Source organism: Meriones unguiculatus, chromosome 12 (assembly GCF_030254825.1).
Source record: "Meriones unguiculatus strain TT.TT164.6M chromosome 12, Bangor_MerUng_6.1, whole genome shotgun sequence".
In the NCBI taxonomy this organism is placed as follows: Eukaryota; Metazoa; Chordata; class Mammalia; order Rodentia; family Muridae; genus Meriones; species Meriones unguiculatus.
The window spans coordinates 73,628,609-73,645,403 of record NC_083360.1 but is presented as its reverse complement, the minus strand read 5'-3'; the positions used below and the strand labels follow the sequence as shown (position 1 = coordinate 73,645,403).

Here is a 16,795-nt window from a genome sequence, read left to right as displayed (position 1 = left end):
AATTCTGATACTAGAAACTACCTTGGAGGTTCTGTCACTCCAAGGACAGGCATTTATCAGCATTACCAAGATGACTGTCCACACTGAGAAACATCCTTAATGGAACTATTTTTAGGCATATACTCTAATTTGACAGAGTGCACACAAAATTAAACAGACAGATGGAGATAATCTATATGCTAAATAAGTATTTAAATTTCATGACAGCAGTCCACAGGAAGCTAAAAGATCTTTTTAAAGCAATGAAATCATTTATATCTAATAAACTTTATGATGCCCTGGAAACAAAAACAAATACAAAAGCAGATCACTATTAAGAATCTTATGAGTGTGTTCATAAGATAATGCTTTAAAAATAACTATTCACATATTAATGGGGAAAAAAACTTATGTATTATCCAGGAATGGTGGTGTATGCCTTTAATCCCAGCACTCAGGGAGGCAGAGGTAGGCAGATCGTTTGAGGCCAGCCTGGTCTACAAAGAGAGTCCAGGAGAGCCAAGGAGAAATCCTGTCTCTAAAATCAAAACAAACAACAACAATAAAAACTTATGTATGATTTATAAGTATCTTTTTAAACAATGGGGCAAGATGGCTCAGTAGGTAAAGATACTTTAGGCCAAAGCTGGTGAATTGATCAAGCTGTATTTGATTCCTGGGACCCATATAGTAGAAGAGAAATAATCCACACAAGTTGTCCTTTGACCTCCATAAATATGTCTGGAGGTCACACACACACATAAATCTTAAGTAAATAAATAAATAGTAAGTAAAATAAATGTATCTTAAAATAATTTTTAAGATGCAAATAAAATTGGAAAAATTCCTATCAATCTGTTATTTCCGGGGAGGGAAATGAAGGAAAGAGAAATGAAATGGGCAATTTAATTTTTCTATATTCTTATAGCTCCAATTTTCACAAGAAGAAATGTTTGTGTATTGTTTGGTATTTAAAAAATATTAAGTGTCAAGAGCAAAAAAAAAATCAAGAAAAATTTTCTGAGAAAAGAGACAATACCATGTTGTAGTCTGCTAGTTGTCCTTGAAACTCTTTGATTTCAACAGCTAATGTCTCTGCCCTGGAAACAAAAACAAATACAAAAGCAGATCACTATTAAGAATCTTATGAGTGTGTTCATATGTGTTCAATAAATAATGTTCATAAAACTGAATGAATACTGAATTGATATTCAGTGGTACGGATTCCTAATTAAAATCTCATACGTTTTAACTGTAAAATTACTCACCTCTTTTCATATGACAAATAGACTGAATTTTCTTGATTATACATTTCTATTTCTTTTTGAAGTTTATTAATTTCAGTTGTGAGTTCACTTATTTTGCTCCTAATTGAGAAGAAAAAAGAAATTCAGGAATGCTTCCAACTCAGAAAAGACTCCTAGATAAACAAAATAAGCTTTTCATAAATGTGTAACAATATTAAACTCAGTTAAAAATAACAGTTTCAGAGGGAACTATCTCATGTTATTCCACTGAACAAATTGAAAAAAATAACTGACATAGATATAGTCTCTAATCATTAAGAGAGATGAAACAAGCCAGCCATTGTAGTATACACTTTTGATCCCAACACACAGGGGAAGCAGAGGCAGGAAGATCAATACAAGTTTGAGGACAGCCTGGCTTATTCAGTGAGTTTCAAATCAGCTAGTGTTATAGATTGAGGCAGTGTCTCAAAAAATAGAAGCAAAACCAGAAACCAAACAAAGGAAATGGAAATACATTACTAGGACATCTGAAAAAAGAAAGATATCAGGTGGAGAATATTTTTTTTTTCTTTATAGAGGGGCTCGGGGCAGCTTATTAGGTAAGAACAGGGTTTAGTTCCCAGCACCCACAAGGCAGCTCATAACCATCTGTAACTCCAGTTCCAGCGGATCCAACAGTCTCTTCTGACCTCCACATGCTGCAATACATACACACGTGTAACATTCATACACATAAAATTAAAATACTGTATGTCTTTTAAAGCTCTTCATTTAGAGACCTTATTAAAAGGCCTGAAGGCAGACATGGTGGCACAGACCTCTAATCCCAGCACTCAAAAGGCAGAAGCAGGCCGATGTTTGTGAGCTGAGACAAGCCTGGTCTATATAATGAGTTCCAGGATAGCCACGGCTATATAGTGAGACCTCAACTCAAAATTATTACCCTCACCCCCCCAAAAAAGGCTTATAAGTTAGTTAAAATTAGGGCAAGCTTGTAGCAAATGACCAAATACATACTTACACAAAGTTCTGTAATAATTAAGGTACTATAAATATATACTTCTTTCCTTTCTTATTAACACAATAAGTAATATTTCAATTATATGAATAATATATTCAGAATAATAGTAATAAAAGCATAAGAATATTATTAATTCATGAAAAATGTAAACATAATGTTTCCCCTCTAAAATTCACATTAAAACTTAATTCTCAATTTAACAGTATTAAAAATTAAGCAGAGACCATGCCCAAGACATCCTCTTCCCAGTGCCATGGAGCCTGGGAGGGGAACAAGCCTGACACAACCACTGCCTGACGCCACACAGGCCCAGCAGGCAGACCATGCCCAAGATGACCCCAGATACCCAGAGGCCCTGGGCACCATTAAGATGAATAAATAACAGGTGGAGAGATGGAAGAGAATGAGAAGCAGAAGGATGTGTACACAAGCAAAGAGGCAGAACTGAAGACCTGAGGGTCGTTAGGAACAGCCTGATATGAGTAGCTGATGATGCCACCTAAGGCCATGGTGAGTTCCTGGCCTATGCTGCCATGGAGGGCCATGTCTGAGTCTGTTATCACCAAAGGTCAGGCAGATGTCCCTGGTCAGGGCTGCCGCCTGGGGCCATGTTAATGTATGAGGGCTGTACAGAACTGGCCTAACCCCTTGCCTGGGCACCATCAGGAAGCTGGCCCCAAAGGTTTAAGAACAGAAGAGTTGTCCCTGCCCCTTACCAGCTGCAGTACTCAGGAGATCAGTCACACACCTTGCCCAGGAAGCACAGTAGAGCTGGCACAGGTTGCCAGAGTTGTGGGGGAGCTAGCCCTGAGGGTGTGAGCATAGGAGACATGTTCCTGTCCCTCATTTGCTGCAGCACAAGAGAGTGGACCCTGCACTTTGCCTAGGCAGCACAGTAGGGCTGGTCCTACTTGAAAAGGTGGCTGCAGGTAAGCTAGCCCAGAGGGCATAGGAGAGCTGGCCTTGGCACTTGTCTGCCATGCAGTGTTATGATGGAGGGAGAGATGCCCCCCTTTGCTCTCACTACCTGCAGCAGACAGTACAACTGGCCTGCACACATGAGACCGAGAGAGAGAGCTGTCCCTCGCCCTAATCTGCTGCAGCACTTTGGGAAGCGGACCCTGCACTTCACCTGGGAGGTACATCAGAGCTGGCCCTGCTGTGGTGGGTGTGGTTGAGCTGCTGCCAGGGCAAGAGAACAGGAGAGCTACACTCCGTGCTGGGGGTGGCACTGGATGAGGTAGCCCGGCAAGTGCTGGAAAGCTCAGGTGTGGGTATTGGAAAGCTGGCAGGCTAACTAGCTCAAATATTACCCAGGCCCAGAGCCAGGGCTTTAAGTTGGCCCCACCACAATATCTGCCCCATCAATGAACTGCTGAGGCATATGAAGGGGCTGGTCCTACACATGCAAAGCTGCAGGATCTCCATGACACAAGACAACATAAGGAACCAGTATTGATAGTGTAGCAGGAGCTAGGGTCTTCAAACCAGACCATTGACTCATTGCAATGAACATTTGCCAGCAAAGAAGTGTGGACAAAAGGATATACTGTGGAACACATTGTGACATACTGCAGGCTCCAAGATGAGATTTTGCAAGGGTAGTGGGCAGAAACAAGGGGACAGGGAAATGAGTGAGATTGGGGTGCACGATGTGAAATTCACAAGGAAAGAAATTAAACCTGTTGTCAGGTGTGGTAGCACAAACCTAATTTAATCCCAGCACTTGGGAGACAGAGACAGGCATATCTCTGTGAGTTTGAGTCAAGCCTGGTCTAAAATGAGTTCCAGGATAGCCAGGGCTATGTAGAAGAAAGTCCTTGTCTCAACCCACTACCTCTACAGAACCCCACCACCACCACACACACACACATACACAAAGAAGTTGAGCTTTTCTGTCTGTAATTAGGCTATAAAGGCTATTACACAGATGTTAGTGCCTTAAAAAAAGCACTGGAAGGAGATACATTGGCCCAGTTTTACTCCTCCATGATATAAAGGTAAGAAGGTGCCACCTTGGGCTGGAGAGATGGCTCAATGGTTAAGAGTACTGACTACTCTTCCAGGGGACCTGGGTTCAAATCCAAGTACCCACATGGCAGCTCACAATTGTGTGTAACTCCAAGATTTGACATCTGCATATAGACATATATGCAGTCAAAACACCAATGCACAAAAAGTAAAAGTAAATATTTTTTAAAAGGTTCCAGTTGTAAGGAACAGGCTCTAAACAGGTACCAAAACTCCTAGTACTCTGATCATATGACTTTGCAACCTCTGTAATTATGGAAAATAAAATCTTTTAATTTATAACTTAACCAGTCTCAGGTATTTTATTTTGGCAGCACAGTCTGAGACAAAATATATAGTTAACATAAAACTATATGAAATCATAAAAATCTTAGCCTAAGGTAGGAAGACAGCTTTGTTGGTAAAGTACTTGCCTTGCACGCACAAGGACCTAAGCTCAACCACCAAACCCCAAGTGAAATGGCTGGGTTTAGTAGTCCATGCTTGCAATCCCAGCCCTGGGGAGGCAGGAACAGGGGGACCACTGAAGGTCAACAGCCTGCACCCTAGCCTACTTAGTAAGCTGCAAGGCAGTAAAGGGATCATGTCTCAAAAACAAAGGTAGACAGTGTCTGAAAAATGACACCCAAGGTCATTCTCCAGGATCCATCTGCACTCATACAAGTGTATGAATATTAACCCACTCATGCGCAACATACATGCACCTCCTTGTATCTCCAATTTCAGCCTAATTGTATTATCATGCAGTACAACCTATTAACCAGAAATTATGTTAGAATATAAAATTATTCTTAGAACTCAAAGGTAACTAAGAATTAGAATAAATACTGCAACTAAATCTTCAAGGTCACACATAAAAAAAAGAAAAACCAAAAAAAAAAAAAAAACATATTTATATATTACATACCTCAGAAGTCCAAGATAGTAAGATTTGTCTAAAATTTGCCTCTGGGGACCTAAAAAAGGGTTTTTGATGTGAATATTAATATTCTATTATAAATGACCAAAATAACAAATCCGAAGCATAATCAGCATTATATACCATAGTTCTTGTCCTCATAAATGCATCAATACATTGTATGATGAACCACTGACAACTAGAATCTTAGAATCATGATAGAAAGGAGGCTGAATTTAGACCAAAAAGATGAGACTAAATGTGAGGGTGTTAACAAACAAGACTGTGGCTGGGTGGGGGTGGTGCACACCTTTAATCCCAGCACTCAGGAGGCAGAGGCAGGTGGATCTTTGTGAGATTGAAGTCAGTCTGGTCTACAGAGCAAATCCAGGACAGCCAGGCCTGCACAGAAAAAGTCTCGAAAACAAAACAAAACAGAAGTAAAAATAAGACCCAAGACTCTGCTCTGGAGAATTAGCTCAGTGGTTAAGAGCACATCTGCTCTTCCAGGGAATGCGAGCTCAGTTACCCGCACCTACATTGGACAGCTCACAATTGCTAGTAACACCAACTCTAGAGAGTCTGACAGCCTCTTCTGGCTTCTATGACTCTGCAATTATATGCAAAAATGAGATAACAGACACATACACACAACTTAAAATTTTTAAATTTAAAAAATTTTGATTAAAAAATTTAATTTTAAAATAATAATGTAGCATTTTTAACAAGAAACTAGGCACTACATACAGAACAGACTAAATAGAAAGTAGACCTACAGAAGCCAAGAACAGAGTAGTGCAAAAGAAGATTTTTAAAATGCTGTTTCATGCTCATTAGATTGTCTAATGTGGGGGGGGGGGTACATGTGCCATAGCACACACGTGGAGGTCAGAGACATAATAAGTGACTCATTTTTTGTATTATTTAATAATAATTAAGCAAAAGTTTCTAAATAATCAGTGGTTTTTGTACTTAGTAAGTAATATGGTATTAAAAAAAACCATTAGGTCTCCTAAAAGGAATACCACACTATTAAAGTATAGTGGTTAGGATTGGCAAGACGGCTCGGTGCCTAAAAGTGCTTGCCACACAAGCCTGACAACCCGAGTTTGATCCTAGGAACCCACTGAAAAGAGCCAACTCCAGAAACTTGTCCTCTGACTTTACACATGCACTGTAGCACATGAGAGTCTCCCCACACCCTGTATGTGTCTGTTTCCCTCTCCTCCTCTCTTCCTTCCTCCTTCTCTCTCTTTCACACATACACAAATAATAATACTTACTGTAAAATTAAATAATGAAAATACAGTTGTCCCTTGGCATATAAAAGGAACTGGCTCTGGGACTGCAGCAGACACAAAATTCAAGGATGCCCACATTCCTAATAAAGTTCTGCAGCATTTTCACATGATGTAAGTACATTTCCTCACACTACTTAACACCATCCAGATGACTTATAATGTCTTATCAGTGCTGTGCAGTTTTATCTTGTGGATATAATTTGTCTTAAAATTAACTTTGTACCTCAGGAGTATCTTTAGCCCTCATAAATCATTAGTCACATTAAACATGACCCTCATCAAATTCCTGAAACAAACACAGTGTAATAAGGTCAGGAATATGACTTAGTCATAGGGCATGTACCTAGTACACACAAAGTCCCAGGTTTACTCTCTGCTACCATACCAAAAAACAAGAACTTGCAAAACTAATTTAAGCCAAGTATAATATCAACACTGAAAAGAGCTGAGGTAAGAAGATAGGAGTTCAAGATTATCCTAAGTTGCACAGTGAATGAACCACTATTTTTCAGACAGTCTCAAAAATAAATAAATATATATATATATTATTATACCTTAGAGAGAAACGTGTTAGTCTTCTTTATTTTCTTAATCATTATAATGGAGAAAAGGCAGTAATGTTTCTTTATTCCTAAGAAATGTTTTTAATAGCATTATTTAAAATTGTTATTACATTGAATTTTTTAAGTATATGGGTGTGTATGTACCATGGCATATATATGGAGGTCAGAGCATAGCTTGTGGGAGTTGGTTCTCTCCATCATGTTAGTCCTGACATCAGAAGCCTCTATCTGTTAAGCCATCTCAATGGCCCAGTAAGTGTCATTCTAAGGTAAAAGCTATTAAAATTTTTTCAAAATATTTTATATAGTAATGAAAACTAACTTCTAACCATAAAACTTTTCTCAAATTTCTTCCAGTTATAGCAAAACTCCATGATCAGAGAAATGAATATCAAAGTGTATCATATATATAAGCATATAGCTTTCTAGGAAACAATGTATTTCACATGCATTCTACACAACTTTATAAGTCAAAGAATAAGAACTACACGCTACATTTCTCATGTATTAAGATGTGATGTAATAGTTTTGGAACAGAACATACACATCTTCATAAAATAAATACCTTTCATCCCAGTTTTCATTCCACTCAAACCTTGCTGGGTTACAGGACGATCAGCAACTTTGATCTGAGATGACAAAACTCCACCAGTCCCTAAGGGACCACCACGAGAACCTGGTCTTGCTGTTGCTGGTGGCATCTAAATGGCAAGAACGATTTCACTTTTATTAAAACAGGAAAAAAACAGTGTATTTCTACTGCATAAGATAATAGAGAATTTTTCTAAAAATTAAAATTCTATTCAATAAAGTATCAGTATTTCTACATAACAATATTATGTTGACTTTTCTTTTCTCCTTTATAGAATCTGATGTTTTAAGCATTAGTATAATTTTATAATGCTATTCTTCCACAGTATTAAAAAAAAAAAAAAACACCTTGGGCGGGAGAGATGGCTCAGTGGTCTGTTCTTCCAAAGAACCTGGGTTCAATTCCCAGCACCCACACGGCAGCTCACAACTGTAACGCCAATTCTGGTGGATCTGACACCTTCACACTAACGTACATAAAGTAAAATTAAATAAATTTTTTAAAAAGAATCTCATGAAATTTTACTTGAACATGATTTTATAGCTTTAAAATAGAATAAACTCATACAAATTAGTAAAGTTTGCTTTTTCATTTTAAAATTCCACAGACTGTAATCCCAGCTCTAAGGAGACCAAGGCAAGAAGATTTGAGTTCAAGGCTAACCCAGGCTATATAAGGAGGACTCTTTCTCTCCCTCCCTCTCCCCTGCCCCTCTTTCTTTGTTTTGCGAGACAGGGTCACTCTGTGTATCCATGGCTGTCCTGCAACTAGTTCTGTAGACCAGGCTGGACTAGAACTTGCAGAGATCTGCCTGCCCCTGCCTCCCGAGTGCGGAAATTAAAGGTATGCACCACCACCACCAGCTTTTGTCTCAATTTTTTAAAAGCTATGAACCACACGTATAGAAAAGTTACCAGTTTATCATTTCTTTTCATTTTTATGGAATTTTCAATTTTTATAAATTCAAATTTGAAAATAAAAAATATTTTCAGGTACTTTCTTTTTCTATCATCATTAGAAAGCCTTCAGACTTATCAAGTTTGTATTAAGTAATTATGTATATTTTCCTCTACCAGTTATAAACTGTTTAAAATATAAAGTTTCTATACTCTTTTTTTTTTTTTTCCACAGTGATCCACCTGCCTCTGCCTCCCATGGTGCTGGCATTAAAGGTGTGCGCCACTATACCCAACTATACGTATACTCTTTATAAGTCTGATAAAAGATACAAGGAACAAAAAACTGCTTTAAGAATTTATTAGGGGTCTGGAGAGATGGGTCAGAGGTTAAGAGTACTTGGCTGCTCTTCCTAAAGGTCCTGAGTTCAATTCCCAGCAACCAAATGGTGGCTCATAACAATTTAAAATATCTGGCCTGCATGCACACATGCTGGCAGAATACTGTATAAATAATAAATAAATCTTTTTAAAAAGAATTTAATAGGTTTGAGACATAGTCTCAAGAATATTCTATGTGTTTTTCAACTAATTTGAAATGCCACATTACTAATAAAATTCTTACAAATGCTTGATTCTGTTTCTAGTTTATCACATTTGATTCTGACACTAAAATACAGCACAATTTTAGTTATAAAAGTTTTGCTCTTGCCTAATATGTATATGGCCCTGTGTTTGATCCCAGCACCACAAAAACTAAATAGCCTTAAAATGTTTACAGTTATCAGTAAACATAATTCCTTGATAACGGTCTTATTCTTCCACATTGTATTTTTACCTATTTCTAAAACATTTTTCATATAATAATACTGTTTACAGAATAAAGGGACAATAAAGTAAAATGTTATTGCATGGATTCCCAACTTACTGCAGTTGCTACTCGCACATTCCCAGATGGGGGTCTCATTCCAGACGGAGGCCTTCCTGTTAGTCCTATTCCACCCCGAGAAATAGGGCGAGGAGCTGCAGACTTATGATTACTGGCCATTGTTCACGTTAACCACTGTTTGGAAACAGAAATAATTCAATTTTCCTTTGAGGTCTCATATTCAAAAATACTAGTAGCTCATTATAGCCTTCTTTCAAACACTTAATTTTAGATAATCTTTTATTCTTGCAAACGCTCATTATAGCCTTCTTTCAAACACTTAATTCTAGATAATCTTTTATTCTTGCAAACTGGCCATTCTCAGATACTACTACAAGGTTGAATGAGCTTTAATTTTACTTTAATGTTCCACTTAGAACTATGGGATTGGGGCCAGTGAAACAGCTCATTTGGATAAAAGCACTTGTCATGCAAGGCTGCTGACATGAATTTGATCCCTAGAGCCCTAGTAAAAGTGGAAGAGGAAAATTGACTCTACAAACTTGTCCTCTTGAAACTCCCCCCCCAACATATACACTGTAGCATGAGTACCTCCCACTACACACACACAAACTCACACAAACACACACACACACACCATGCACTTACACATACAATAGTAAATAATTACAATATGTAAATAAATGAAAAAGAAATGAGATCATTTTGTACAATGTTCTTCCCTTAATATCTCATCTCTGCAAAGGCAAGGCACTCAATTTTTCTTGGTGTATACAATCCTTAATCTTATTTCCATCTGTTCCTATCACTCTCATCAAGTACGTTGATTTCCTAGTAATCTGACAAAATTAGGACATAAAGAAAATTAGGATATAAACTGTATCACCTTTACAGCATATAAACCAACTAGTGCATCCTGCTCTCCAGTATCAAAAGCCATCCCTCTCTCGTTCACGATTAAAGTCACCTGTATGTAATCAAGCTTTACACAGTAGCCTATTTCTACTACCTCCTAGATTTCTGCTACTCCATGTAAATGCCCTCTTGTCGTTATCACAGGGATAGAAACGTCATATTTGACTGGTGTATGTTCTACGTAATTATCAGTGTGACACTCACCTACTCTAGTTCTCTTTTCAGTCTCGTTCATCCTCTACTTGCCTGTATAAGGCAGTATTCCACACAATGCCATCATAGTCTCATTTTCTTTTTTCTCTCTAATCTCTCCTTGGACCATTACATGCACATTCAGGGTTTTAGCAAATAATAAGCTAAAGATTCACACTCCCTATCTCCCTGACACAATATCAGGGTTTTGTTTTGTTTATTTTGTTCTATTTTGGTTTCTCTGTGTAGCCCTGGCTGTTCTGGACTCACTTTGTAGATCAAGCTGGCCTCGAACTCATAGAGATCCACCTGCCTCTGCCTCCCCAAATGCAGGAAAGAGTGTGTGCCATTGTATCTGGCAATATTAGGTTTGTTTTTTATTTTTTTTTGGAAAGGTTCTACATTTTATTACTGGATAAACTCCATCCCCAATTTAGATATGACCAAGTTTCCAGGTTAAAAATGTAAAACTCCATCTGGCAGGATCGATTTGGTATAAACCTTCAGTTTTGCCATTATGTGAAACCTTACAGACCCAGCTTCATTCTCCTCCAGTGTCTTCTCTTGGAGTTGTACCTGATTTTGTTACCAGTTTTCATCTAAATCCATTGAGGAATGGGACAATTAGCTTTTGTTTCTTGGCCAGGAATCACTTTGTTTAGAAAGTCTTGTGAGAAGACATGGCAAAAAAACAAGTTAGGTGGAAGGCACGCAATGGCAGAGGAAATGAGAGGAACCCCTGGACAGAACAGGACTAGCCAACATCAGGTTACATATATATATATATATATATATATAATCACTTAATTTTTTTTCAAGACAAACATGTATAAAGTTAATGAAAATCTGTAATTTCCTCCAAATCTGTCCTTCCTCTTACCTTCTACTCATACAAACCAGAAACCTGGTTTTTCTTCTCTCTCTCTCTCTCTCTCTCCTTGTTTCTCTCTCGCTCTCTTCTCCATAGCCTACTGATTTAATTCCTTCAACTGCTTAACACATACCTTCCTCTCTATTTTTACCATACTGGCATCAGTTTAGGGCCTCACTAATTCAGGAGGGAAGGAGTTACTATGACTGCAAACAAAATATCTGGTGAACTGAATTGCTTTGTTCCTACACCTCAAGCTCTGCACTTTTCTTCTTTGTATCACCCATGATCTGTCATTATACTGTCAACTTCTACAACTGCATTAAAATTTCATAAATCAACGTCTATAATTCTGTCATTCACACCAGGCACCAATTCTGAATGTTCACTGTTTACTGAACCTTTCCCTTTAGACATCTACACCATTATCTCTTCATGTAAAAAACAATAAAATAAAATTGCATTCCAACCTTAGAATCTTTCTATTCCAAGTAGCCCCTACTTCTCTATGGTCTTGAACTATACTGAAACATTAACAGCATTTTTACAGAGACAGGACCTATAGTCACAACATTTTCTCGATGGGCTTCGGTGGCTCGTGCCTTTAATCCCAGCATTGGGAAGGCAGAGGTCAGTCTGGTCTAGAGTTCCAGAACAGTTAGGCCCACACAGAGAAAACCTGGCTCAAAAAACAAACAAAACAAACACATTTTCTCAAAAGTAGTAAAAATATCCAGTGATTCCAGCACAATTAGTCACTGTTACTCTAGCTGTTACTCTTTCCTGTTAAATGAGAAAATGTACAATATAGAATCCTTTTTAGTTTTTTACTTTGTTTTTTTAATTCAAATTTATTTTTTTTATAATTATTCACTTTATGTCTGTATTGTAGCCCCTCCCTAGTCTCCTCCCGGCCCCACCCTCTCTTCCTCTCTCCCCTCCCATCCCTCTCCCCTAGACCACAAATGGGGGAGTCCTCTTCCCCTACCATCTGACCCCAGCCTATTAAATCTCATTAGGACTGCTTGCATTCTCTTCACCTGTGGCCTGCCAAGGACCCCACCACCACCACCACCACCACCAAGGGGAAGTGATCAAGAGCAGGAAACAGAGTCCATGACAGAGACTGCCCCTGCTGCCCTTACTAGGGTACCAACATGGGGACTGAGCTGCCTATGGGCTACATCTGTGCAGGAGGCCTAGGTCCTCTTCATGCATGGTTCTTCGTTGGTGCATCAGTCTCTACAAGCCTCCCTTGGCCCAGATTTGTTGGGTCTGTTGGTCTATTTGTGGAGCTCCTGTCCGCTCTGGGTCCTTTTATTCTCCTACTCTTTCCTAAAACTCCCTGCGCTCTGCCCAAAGTTTGTGCTTCCATCCCCCGCTGGGTGAAGTCTTTCAGAAGACATTTATGGTAGGCTCCCATCCTATCCTGCTCCCTCTCTTCAACTAATCTTTTTTTTTAAACGACTGCTTTACTGTAGTGGAAAATGCCTGACCTAGGTTAGTCCCATAGGAGAAACGGGAGGTGGGCACTCTCGACAAATATACCCCTACCTCTGAGATTCTTCTACCCACAGTCACACCATCGTCGGGGGAGGGCTGTATTCACACAACCTCTGATTCCACAAGGATTAAGAATACAAATTCTGGGGCTGGAGAGATGGCTCAGTGGTCAAAAGGCGCTGGCTGCTCTTCCAGAGGACCTGGATTCAATTCCCAGCATCCACGTGGCAGCTCAAACCTGTCTGTATTTCCAGTTCCAGGGAATTGGATGCCCACACACACACACACACACACACACGCAGGCAAAACACCAGTGCACATAAAACGAAAAATAAAGATAAACAAATTGTTTAAAAAAAAAAAAAGTACAAATCCTACCTCTGACAAAAACCACTACCTACCCTGGCCCTTTGGGATGCGTTTTCTCAGTCTCTGAAACAAAAGTGTGGCTACGAGTCCTTATTTTGCAGAGCTGTTTGTGAAGTTTCGTTCTTACAGGGAAAACATCAGGTTTTGTCTTGCCATTGCTATTACTATTATCCTCTGTAAGCCAACCAGGCTGACTGAGGCTCAGCGAAAACTCGCTCGGCGCCTTCGGCTGTAGGCGGCCGACAGCCCCCTCCTCCAGAGCAGAGACTTTCCCGACGCGTCCGCCTCCATCCCCCCGGCTGGAGCACTCACTCAGCCCAGGAGGAGTGCGGAGCTTCCCAGGCCGAGCCCCCGACCCCAACTTACCGAGCCGGCAGGAGCCCACGAACTCGGATCTGTTTTGTCTGGAGCGGGTCGGGGTCGCCACGGAACGAGAACCCGCGAGGGGAGAAGGCACGGGAGCGCAGGATCCCGCGACACGAACCTCCCCGAGGAGACGAAGGGAGCGGCAGCCCCACGCCTCGCCGACCACTCGCGCACGGCCTGGGAGCCAGGCCTCGCAGCCCCGCGCGACGCCGCGTATCCTAGCAACGGCCACCGCGCGGAAAACGGCCCTCGTGATTGGCCGGCGCCGCGCCTCACACCGCGGTGCCTGAAGCCCGGCGAGGGAGAAGAAAGGGGAAAAAAAAAAAAAAAATCTCGCGAGATTGAGGACGGTATCTTTTCCACTCCCTCCCCTTGCCCGTTCTTTCCGTACCTCCCCGAAAAAAAAAGAAAAGAAATCCTTAGTCTTTCTTTCACCAGAGTTTTCTGGTTTTGTTTGTTTGTTTGTTTGTTTGTTTTGTTCGTAAACCCGGCCTCCTTAGTGGCTGAAAAAACAAAACAAAAACAAAAGCTTTGGATAGGGTCTGCCTATCCTGGGAACTCATTATGTAAACCAGGCTGGTTTATATAGATCCTCCTGCCTCTCCCAAGTGCTGGGATGAAAGACTTTAAACACCGTTCCCGGTTCCTTAATAAACTTTTAATAAATGCATTTTCTGCTTGTAGTTTACATATAGTTTCTGTGCCTTCCAGTTAAGAACTCTTGACAGACGTAACTGTCAAAACTGGCAGGACAGGTGTTCTTGTTTTAAAGAGACAAGTAATTTGCTTTAAATCATTTGGGTAATCAGTGTTCCCCGTTCCTGTTATCTTTTTATGTGATGAAAACACTACAGAGCAAGGCACCTCACTTCATAGCCTCTCAGCTTCCCTAGGGAAGAGAATCGACTTTGACTTCTGTCAAAGTCGGTTTGTTGATGGCTGTCTTGTACTGGGGAGTGAATAGCCTCGGGGATGCTAGCTAGCATGCACTGCACCACTGAAGAGTGACATCCACAGTCCAAGACTGTTTGTTTCTGCATAGGGACTAACAGGCTACGGCAAGTAACTGAATATTTTAAGTGTACATGAGTTCTTGAAGTTTGAAGACCTCAGCTTCTTAAACTGTAGATCATAAACCCAGGGTTTTAACTGAATGTAAAGGTTCCCCCAAATTTACAACAGTTAAAAAAAAAAACTGGATATGCAGGGAACAATAATTCAAAAACAAATGGTAATGAATCTGAGGTCTTTCTGGCAACACTCACCCATGCTGCATCTCATGATTTCACTAAAGCTTTAGTTCTGAAACACATGTGGACTCTGTGTGTCCAATACCATCACACACCAACCTGTGCTACCTGAAACACCCCAGCTCAGATTCCAGGCTATTGTATGCTATGAATTGTAGTGTTTTTACTATATAACTTCTGTTCTCTTATTAAAACATAATTAAACTTCCTGGGCATTGAAGTAGCAAGAACAGTTCCAAAATAATAACAGTTCCAAAATAATCCAATGTATATTATTTCCTTGAGGCAGTAATTTTAAAAAGTTGGGCTTTCTTCTTAATTCCATTCACCACCAGTGTGATAGGAATTAGACATGACTAGTCACTGAATACATTTGTCACAGTGATTAACTTTAAAGGTGTTTGTTTATTTGTTTGTTTGTTTTGGGGGGCAGGATTTGGAACCTGAATTTTTCCATTTTCTTATATTTAAAACTGTATCAGACCATTCCAACATGATATTTAATATGTAAACTGGATTGTAGTATATATGGTATGCCTTCAAAAAAATGAAGTCAAAAAGAAAAAAAAGTCTTAATTAGAGAAAATAAAGGCTCAATATTTTTGTATCATTATCCTCAGTATGTAAGTATCAAATTGGTATATTATTAGATTTTATTGCATTAGAATGATTGATTTTTAAAATTGTCGTTTAAGTTTGATGACTTGAGTTTCAGAAAAAAAAAAGTTGCGAAATGAATTTTGGCTTGAATTGGAACAGAATTTTTAGGAGCATCCTGGACATATTTCTACTGTTTTGTTCAATACGTTTATGCAAAGTGTTATTCTCAACACTGATGATTATAAAATCAAAATGTTGATCAACTCTGAAAAACACTGAAATTGAAGATGTTGTAAGCCCTGAGTTAGGTTCCCGGCACCCTTATCCAGCGGCTCACAAATCCCTACAACTCTACCCCAGGGGATTTGACCCCCTTTTCTGGATTCCACTGGTACTTAAAGCATCATTTACTTGAGCAGTATTTGTTATAGCAAAATTATTTAGGGCAATTCGGGGGTCACTGCAAGCTCTAAATAACACACACGAAGAAAGGAGGAAAACCTGGTTCAGCTTGACTTAGTGAGGCTGGAGCAAACTTCTAGAGAGTCTGATTCAAGCAGTTTAGTGTAAGCAAATTTAAACAGTACAATTAAAAAAGGGGGGGGGTTCAGGCAACAGTCATTCCAATTCCAGGTATACAATGAAGCTTAATGCATGAACCTCCTTTGCATGGTACATGTGACCATGAAAATGGGTTCTATAGCTTAAAGGCTTAGGACTTGGTGTGATCTCTGACTGAGATAGCATACAGCTCATCCATCGGGCTAATGAAGTATATGTGACATCTCTCTTAAGGATAAGTTCTGTTAACTGAGAGTTGATGATAAAGGCCTAGGAAAGAAGTGTCTGGGACAAATATTCTGGAGATTTGGGTAAGGTCTGGCTCTACAGATAGCACAGTTCACTAGATCATTAATAATATCTACTCCCAGCCTTCTAGGCAGAAAACAGGTATTTCATTCTTTGAGGAGATAACTCTCCATGATTAACCTTCCTGGTTTCCCTAGTGATCTATGGGTGCAGGACCTTTGTGCCCCCAACAAGGCAATTGTCACAAAGCACATACAATTTGACCATTAAAAAAAAGGTTGTCCCTCAGCTGTGAGTATACTTTTGAGTATTGATGTTGTGGGGATAAACTAGAAGCCTAGAGTTAGCAAATATTAAATTAGGTCAAAGACGTGAAATTCGTCAACAAAAGGACCTCTCAGAGCTTCTCTAATTGAAAACATCAAAGAGGAAACGAGACCATTGGAGGTCCTTGAATTGTTGTTACCTTGCAGAAACTACAAAGGCACACCTTATGTGG

The 16,795-nt window shown here is 39.6% G+C and overlaps 1 protein-coding gene and 1 pseudogene across 2 annotated transcripts in view; both read right to left on the bottom strand.

The window, feature by feature from the left end:
• The window catches only part of Ift74 (intraflagellar transport 74), a 92,340-nt gene that overhangs the window by 66,037 nt on the left and 9,508 nt on the right, over positions 1–16,795 (bottom strand). The window contains exons 2-7 of one of the 2 annotated variants that reach the window (XM_060365871.1): positions 13,637–13,922; positions 9,460–9,594; positions 7,609–7,744; positions 5,189–5,237; positions 1,248–1,346; positions 1,019–1,079 (exon numbers count right to left, since the gene is read on the bottom strand). In XM_060365871.1, coding sequence (XP_060221854.1) covers positions 1,019–1,079; positions 1,248–1,346; positions 5,189–5,237; positions 7,609–7,744; positions 9,460–9,579 — 465 coding nt within the window. In that variant the 5' untranslated portion in view covers positions 9,580–9,594; positions 13,637–13,922. Of the gene's footprint in view, positions 1–1,018; positions 1,080–1,247; positions 1,347–5,188; positions 5,238–7,608; positions 7,745–9,459; positions 9,595–13,636; positions 13,925–16,795 lie in introns of those variants that run through there. The other variant, XM_060365872.1, reaches the window with a different exon arrangement.
• Positions 10,398–11,209, bottom strand: LOC110561416 (large ribosomal subunit protein eL39-like; annotated as a pseudogene).